Source organism: Aplysia californica, unplaced genomic scaffold (genome assembly GCF_000002075.1).
Source record: "Aplysia californica isolate F4 #8 unplaced genomic scaffold, AplCal3.0 scaffold00877, whole genome shotgun sequence".
NCBI lineage: Eukaryota > Metazoa > Mollusca > Gastropoda > Aplysiida > Aplysiidae > Aplysia > Aplysia californica.
The window spans coordinates 2,010-10,821 of NW_004798147.1; the positions used below are offsets into that span (position 1 = coordinate 2,010).

Sequence of the window (8,812 nt, forward strand, 5' to 3'; positions counted from 1 at the left end):
TCTAGATCTATCATCCAGCGTCTTTACGGCAATTTTCGTGCGGTATATTATCTTTGCGTTTACCAAGTTTCAATTTCAAGCATCGGTGTTCTTAATCTTACTGTTCTGAGCATCAACGATCTAGATCTAGATCTGAGTGATCTTCCATCATGTCCAAGTACTAGATCTAGATCTAGGAAATCCGAAATGTTACCGAAAACACGTAATTCCATGCGGTACCTCCCCGGAGTCTGTGGGTATCCCAGGAAGTGATGACATCACATTACTAAAATTAGCAGCCAATCAGAAAGATGCGCCTTCTATTTTTAACATGTGCTCTATTCGGACTCGAGTCCGATCATATAATTTAAATAATTTTAATGTACACAGCGGCTACATTCACGGCGCCCTGAATACAGTTTGCGTGCGCTGTTGAGGCTACGTTCAGGGGGAGCGTCCACTGCGGGTTTAGGTCAGCCGGTTTTATTCTGTGACGACAGTGACGTAGATTCTATTTAATATTTTGGCCAGCTTCAACTTCAAGTGTTCCATCCCATGAGATGAAGGAAAACGAAGCACCCTTACAGAAAAAACGCCCACAAATTGTATATATATAGCTAGATATTAAATAAAGTATTTTTACCTTGATTAGGGACCTACACATATAATATTTATGTCCTTTTTGTGGGTTGATTTATTATATGTAGACTCTACAGTAGTCGCAAAATTGTCATTTCATGTTTTTCAGCGCTTGACTCACAATGTGTACATATAGCCTTAAGTGTGTACGAGGCCTATACTGCAGTTGTAGGTCTTGGGATTTTATTCGATGTACACATGACATCATGAATGAATCAATGTAAGTCTGTATCATCGTTGTATTATGGAATTTCTCCCTGCCTCTAAAGTGGCTTTGTAACTGTGCATGCTCATGACATGAATGTGATTTGGACCCTCTGCATTTTGATCATTGCATCATGTTAATGTAAACCAGTCGTATAATTGGCTAGAATCTAAGCTAAAATTTGTCTCAGAATTGTCAGCTCTAACTACACGTATATAGCAAAAGTCAGTCTGAGCAGATTAAATTAGATGAATGTACTATAGTCGAATCTGTGTAAGACGGAATCGCAAGGGAGCAAGAAAAAAATTCCGTCTTAGGGGATTTAGGGGGGAGATGGAGGGAGGCTTCATAGGCCCAGCCAGTAGGACCAAGGTCGCTTGTCCGGTCAGCACGCTGTGGTCAAAAAACTTCATACACCTCTCAACTGCTATCCTGTCTGATAATGACATGCGTCAGTCTTACTTATCCAATTACCACCAGTGCTTGGACTTCATAAGACCACTGTCTGACCTATTAAAAACAGAAACGTTTGAACATCTCCTTAGCTTCCACCCTTAGCCCCACCCATCGGTGTAACAAACACCGTCAGCCAATGCCACCCCTCACTGCCATGTAATCAACAATTCGAGGAACTCTTTCTCGGCTGGCCGTACGATCAGGTCAAACTAATTTCACACCTCTGGTTTCTGGCTACTCAGGAAAGTTTCTGTGGTGGCTCGCTACTCGAGCACTTTCACTGGTACTCGTGAGATTTCACACCCACACCACCCTGACCATCTGCATCGCCCAGGACTCACATAGATGGGGTAACATCTATCCCAAGAAGGTTATACCATAAGGTCCTTGATCTAGCTTCAAAGTGCACCCCTACTCCCCTTCCTCGCCTGGCGGCATGGCGTTAAGTTCAGAGCCAGCGGAACCAAACTTGCGAGGTGTGTTTCAAATCAGGGCTCAGCGGGTAAAGCATTTTCCGTCTTAGACAAGTAAAACCATCGGAAGGGAGCGGCCTTTTTTTTCCATTTCCTCGTTGGACAGGTTTCAGTTTTATACAGGTAATTAAAGAGGAAGATCAAGGGGGGAGCGGAGAGATTCCGTTAAGACAGGTTTCTGTCTTTCCGTAAAGGCAGGTTTGACTGTAGGCCTATTTATTATACAGTAGTATCCGCCTAAGATCCCGGTACTTGGGAGCGAGAAAAATACTGGATTTTACGTTGTTGTTGTTTTCAAATCCCTTTAGCTGCAAGCGTTTCGTTCTTGGCAGTGCTATGCCTCCCTTAAGTAACCACACGTCGTTAGGTAAAAGCACTAATAGTTCACAGTTCACAGTTCACTGTGATCCTCTCTGATGTGAATCTTAGGGCCCTACCCACCCAGCTTGTCATGTAAGTTTAGATGAAGACCGATGTTTGGGGAAAGCAAATGCGATGACTTGGCAAATATTGTATCTTTTCATTGAGATCTACAAGGGAAATGTGATCACTTTCATGCGAGTGGATGATCTATGGTGCAACAGGAATTACACATACGTTTTTATTGCTTGATTGATCAGCTGCGCCCGTGCGGGTTTTGGTTCCGTAAATAATGATCTGAAATCGGGGATCATAGCCGAATGTCATCCTTCAGAATAATATCTTCGGCGTGACTATTGTATAGCTAAAATTATGTTTTCTTAAAACATCTTGATCTTAACCCTTTGAGCCTTGAGCTCCTGAGGTTACCATGCCCCCCTGCCTGAGCTCCTGTGCGATATATGACAGACACAAGATCGCCAGATTCACTTTCCACCCCACTCAGGGTAGTCCTCGTCATTACCAGCACATCTAATTCAGAGAGATCTTCAAATTAATCGACAACATCCTGTGTAGTAAACACAGTTTTCCGTGTGCGTTTTGTCCCATACACGGGCCGGGTTGGAGAGTGTCTTGCTCACTGGTGTACCGGTACTTCTAGGCAGACGGACAGTTTTACGTGCTACTGGCCTACCGGTGGTAAGGGCTCAAGGGAACCGGGATTGTAAGTAATGGGATTTGAGGTGGAGACTCAGACTCAAAAGTAGCAATGTCAGTGGGTGTCGAGGTTGTATTTAAAGTAAAAGAACACCATGTGTTCAGGCATCTCATCAATCACAGCTCACTGTTTCTTGTTCCAATTCAATTTAAAAAAACCTGTGACCCCAACAGTGACCAGAGATGTTGTGCTCTAGGTCATGCAACTTGAAATGGAAGGCTTTACCGTCGGGCATTGATAACTCTAACACATCGAGGATTGACAAATGAGTTTGACACATCCATAATTCGGGTTAACCAATAACCAAAAATGAAAGAGATATCGGTCAGGGAATGGCAAATTGTAAGCTCTCCGTGACTTTGAGCTTTCTGTATTTGTGTTATCTGTACTAGGTAAAACTACTTTGCTTTTACACAAGGCTAGATGTGCTGTCAGAGCAATGATTTGACCTGCAAAAGTTCTGGGTTTTTTTCTCCTACACAGACTGAGGTATCTCATCAGATCGGACTGACTACTGGCTGACGTGTCACGAGACGGAGCTCGCCATGTCCAAGCTGGGACTGCTGCCCATCTCACTGGTGCTGGTGGCAGCGGTGGCTGTTGTGGTCTCCTATGCCATCGCTGTTGCCAATGGTGACGTCAGAGCCGCATTTCCCTACATCAGGTATTGGTTCAACCATTCATCATTGCTGTGTTACAAGGTCTGGGTGAAGACATGTCATGAAAAATATTCACTGATGTTGTTGTTTTTGATTCAGCAGTCCATTAGCACATGGTTGGAGACGCCATTTGTAGGTCTTACTTGGAAAAAGCAACTTGTTTTGGCTTTTCTTTTTTATCGTTGTCATAGTGTTTGGTTGTTGTGTGTGGGGTGATGTTAATTATGAAGATATGGGTTGTTGGAGTGTGTCACTGATAGGTCCCAGTTATCTAGTATTCATCTAGAAATTGACTTGAATTGTTTTGTTTTCATCACAGAAGGACTTTAGACTTAAGATTGATGAAACATTGTTGAGCTGTCTGGATATCTTTGCAACAAGGAAATAATTGAGACCTATTTTTATTTCTACAAAATGATGAAGTTATCACATAGTATGTGGTCAGTAAGTCATATGTCTATTCAAATTATTTTTTTTACAGTGACACCGGCTCAGAACGGCCAGAGAGCGGCATTTTTGGACAGTTGCTGAACGTTGCAGCCTGTCTGGGTATGAGTAAATATATTTATTTCATAGTTATTTCCGAAAGAACTGTATTATAGTGATCAGAGACAATAACACAGACAGTCGAAGTGATCATAATGGAATGATAGACAAAGTTCAAAGTAGAGGTGGGCAAAATCCGGATAAATATCCGGATAATCGGATAATCCTCAATAAGACATTCAAATTCAAACTCTATATAACTCTTTATCCTAACCCGTTTGCCCGAGTGGGTGCAGCCATTTGTTGAAGTTTTGCTAACCTGTAAGTCAAAGTGGTTCTAACCCATTTGCCCAATTGGTTCATAACATATTATTATTATTTACCGAAGAGGTGAACTAACATATTATCCGGATTTTGCTAAAGCGACTCATTGCCCAGCCCTAGTTCAAAGCCAGTTACTTTTATGTAAAAAATTCTAGTGATATTTATATCAAAACAACCGTTACAACAAAGATAGACAAAGACAGGTTCACCTTGACAGCAATGTTGACATCAACTACAACTATGACGGCAATAACTGATGAATAACCAGTGTCATCTCAACAATAATATTGACACGAGCAACAATTTTAATGATGATACACGCTTTGACATCTGTGGTAATAGATGACTACTTCATTGTCACTAGAGCAACCACTCAACTGTCAGCAACTGCAGTAGCACCGTGAGATAGAGCTGATATTTGTCATAATAGTGACTCGGCTGGCTTCTGTAACAGGAAGGGTGATGGAATGGTATTGATGTCAATGACCTCAGATGCAGTAATACACGATGAACCTCACGTCTACCCGTCTTGATTACAACGAGTAATTGTATTGAAAATATTTCTTTTCACTTCAGTTTGTCTCACCAGGACAGGCTGGTCAATTTTACAGGGATTTGAAAAAATTTGTTGTGTGTTTATTGTTATGTGATTTATGGGAGCAGCTTGACTAAAGTGACATCTGTAGTCTAGTGGTTAGGCTACTGGACTCGTAATCGTGAGATTGCTGGTTCAGGATTTTTAGGCTCAGTTTGGTCTGACATTAGAAAGGCTCTTCACATGAACTTTTCCTTTTTGGTGCAGTTCTATCTGATATTGAGAAGGGAGTTAAATTTGGAGGTCCCGATATACAATTTAATTAATTTTTCAACTTAGCTGGCACTCAGCATATTATGACAGCTCATAACAAATTACTGCAAGCTTCAATTTTTTTTCCGTTTTCTTATTTTCTTCCATGTCCTTTTGTTGCCAGATATTTGTATTTTACGTGAAAATTATTACTCTTCCAGAAAAAGCAAATCAGGATAAAGGAAAATTGTTTCGTACGTTGATGATAATGATGATGACAACAACGATTGTGCTCAAATGTTGAGAATGATGTAGAGGATAATCTTGATGTTAGTTTATTTCTTTGTTTAGTGCTTATGCTAATTCCCTACAGTAGGCACCGCTAGTTTCTATCTTGTGCTTAACACTTTGCAGTCACCCACACAGCCAGCAGTACAAAATACCCCATCTGGTCGCCAAGCCAGGAGAGTGACTGCAACAGACTTCTCAGGCTTGGTGCAGAAATGCGGCTGGTGGGCGGAACGGATCATTTTCACCTTTGAATTTTTGCGCCAAGTGTTAATGTATTTTTATATCAATACCGTCACACATGTTAGGACTGCTCACCAAAGATTACCGCATGAATTCTACCTCGTTGTCAATGAATCTATCTCATCTGAATCTGACCAATTCTCTCACGTCACGACAGCTCATCACAAATCACACTCAGTGAAGTGGGTGGTTGGTGGGTACTCTGGTATGGTTTGTTCCTTATTTTCTGTCCTTATTTATGTTGCTGTCAAAAAGTGCGCACATGAGGAATTTGTTTGGTGTTTGTATGAATGCGTTTTTAATCTCCTATGTACGCCTGGGGCCCATGCTGTGGGGAAAGGCGGGATACAATTGCTCTTATTATTATTATTCTTCTTCTTCTATCAAGTATCTATTGTTGCCATCTCTCCTTTTGTGTGTTTGTTACTCTTTTGTTACACCTCTGATAGTCAGCACTTAAATGACCTGATTGTTCTGCGAGTGCCTTAAAACTTTTACTAAAACAAAAAACACTAATTGGTTCTGTTGTGTACACAATGTGTCTGACCAATGCGCTCACCAGTGGGTGGTTGGCGGGTGCTCTGGTGTGGTTTGCTTCTTCTTTCCTATCAAACATCTATCATCCTTTTCTCCCCTCCTTCTTTTTTATCTTTGTTACTCTCTTGTAACACCTCTAATCTTCTGGCGCTCATATGACCTTATGCAGTTGCGAGCGCCGTAAAACCTCCACTAAAACAAAAAACAGCGAGCTCACTCATGTCTATACAGCTCATCACATATCTCTGTCAATGGCCTTGGAGTTAGGCTCTTGGACTCGCAACTGTAAGATTATGGGTTTGATTCCTGTCAGGGGCCTGACGTTGTGTCCTTGGGAAGGGCACTTTACATTAATATTTCTCACTTCACGCGGGTGAGAACATGTACCCAGCTTCAGACAGCAAAACATCTTGTCAGTTTGTTGATGTTTGAGCGCTTGTAATCCACAGCTTGCATTGTATGCTGAGAATGTTTCTGAGTGTGCTAGGGTCCTCTGGGGTAATAATAGTTGTAAAGTGCATAAATACAGCATGTTCTAGAGCATGGATGATGGATATGGGCTGTATAAATTATTATTATTTTGTTGTATTTCAGCATTCTGCACCATGTATGTCCGGTACAAAGCGGTGGCTGCTATTGCAGCTCAGCACGGAGAGGATCGCTGGCTGCGTCGGATGAACACTGGCTCAATGTATGTCGGCCTTGTCTCAGCCTTTGGAGTGTCCATGGTGGCAAACTTCCAGGTACTCAAGCATTTTTTTGTCAGGTTCTTCAAAAAAAAATCACCATGGGTGGTCGGTGGGTGGATACTCTGGTGTGGTTTGCTCCTTCTTTCTTATCAAACATTAATCGTCGTTATCTCTCCTCCTTCGTTTTTGTATTTATTACTCTCTTGTAGCATCTCTAGTTTCAGCACTTATGTGACCTAATTGTGTTGCAAGTGCTGTAAATCTCTTACTAAAATGAAAATTACTGATGAGATACCTTGTCTGGAAAAAAACAAGTGACCCGCCCCAATGTTACCGCTTTCAATTTATTTAGTGTTTTTAATTTTTTTTAGGGCTTGCCCCTTGATGTGCAGTTCAACCCAATTTTTTTATTGGTGTAAAAAATGCGTACATTGTAGACATAACAATACTTACATCACGAACAAATATTATAGACTTAATCATCTTTCATGATCTAGCAATGTATTACGTAATTTAAGAATATATGCCACTGCTTGATTATTACTTCTTTACTATTATATACCTAGCTGTTATTTCTGTATGTTTCAGTTTCTTTTCTTCTGCACTATTGTGTGGATGTGCTTCTCTACCCTCAAAAATAAACTACGCAGCAATATGTGTTGTTTGTTCCAAGTTCTCTGCTGCTGTTTAGTTAATTACAGGTTGTGTGTTTTGGTTTTTATCTGTGGAATCTGTCTTAAAGATGTATTTGTGGGTGGTTGGTGGGTGCTCTGGTGTGGTTTGCTTCTTCTTTCCCATCAAACTTCTATCATCCTTATCTCCCCTTCTTCTTTTTTATATTTGTTACTCTCTTGTAACACCACTAATCCTCTGGCGCTCATATGACCTTATGCTGTTGCTAGTGCTGTAAAACCTCTACTAAAACTAAAAGAGATGTATATGCAGGTAGTTGGAGGCACTGCTGGTAGGCCCTTCTGCTCTCTCCAGCTGGTGTTCCTGTCTGTCAGTCATGCTTTGTTTTACTTGCATTAAGTGACCATTATTGTGTCAGTGTGCTTGTCTTTACTCAAAAGCAAACAAAAATTAGATAAATGGAAAGGGCAATGTTCAAATGTGTCATGATGCTGTGGAATCAGGCTCTAGTCAATTTTTGCGCATACGGAGTTATTGATATAATCTTAAAATATGTTTATGTCTTGCTTTTGATATTAACTCTTTAAAGACGCTTCGGACAGACATGCCCGATCGGCAGCTGACCAAATACAATGTTTTACCAGATTTCTAACTGTCATACCTAAAGCAAAAACACGAGTTTGCATATTTCACAGTATGCATATCGTTGCTTGCCTTTCAAAGTTGCAGATAGAGAAAACACAATCGACAAATCTGTTTGAGTAATGAACTCATGCCCCAAAACAGAGCATCTTCAAGTCTTGTCGTATGACCAGAATGCGCGTCCTGAATGAGTTAAAAAATCGGAACTATCTAGAATAGAAGTAGAGTTTTTTACAATTGAAGGAGGTGAGGTCGCCTGGGGTCAGAGGTCAAATTAATGACTCAAGTTAGGTGACTTCCAGAGCTGTGTAGTGTCTTTGGAAACTGCATCTTTATATTTCTTATGCCTTTGATCAATACTTTCAGTAAAATACACCCAGGAACGTGATTTCAAATGCACATAAAACCAACAAATTGATAAAATTGCTTAGCGGACAGAAAAATGTCTCTTTCTTCAATTTCATTATTTCAACGATGCCACACAAAGGACTGAAAGTTGTTTCTTCTGTTCTGATCTCCCCTGATTCAGGATTGTTCACTGAAGATGCCGTAGACATGTTGAAAGGGCCCTAATGTGTGAATTACTCTTCATTTTCCTGTTAAAATGAATGTCATCATTCTCTCTCTCTCTTCCTCCACCACCACTCCCACCCCCCCAACCACACACCCACACACACACACACACACACACTCA

General features: G+C 40.9%; 1 protein-coding gene across 1 annotated transcript in view; it reads left to right on the forward strand.

The window, feature by feature from the left end:
- LOC101863141 (DNA damage-regulated autophagy modulator protein 1) overlaps positions 1–8,812 on the forward strand; it is a gene marked incomplete in the record, with an annotated part of 18,832 nt that overhangs the window by 1,547 nt on the left and 8,473 nt on the right. The window contains 3 exon segments of the mRNA XM_035972856.1: positions 3,312–3,494; positions 3,971–4,038; positions 6,749–6,897. Of these exon segments, the coding sequence (XP_035828749.1) occupies positions 3,376–3,494; positions 3,971–4,038; positions 6,749–6,897 (336 nt within the window).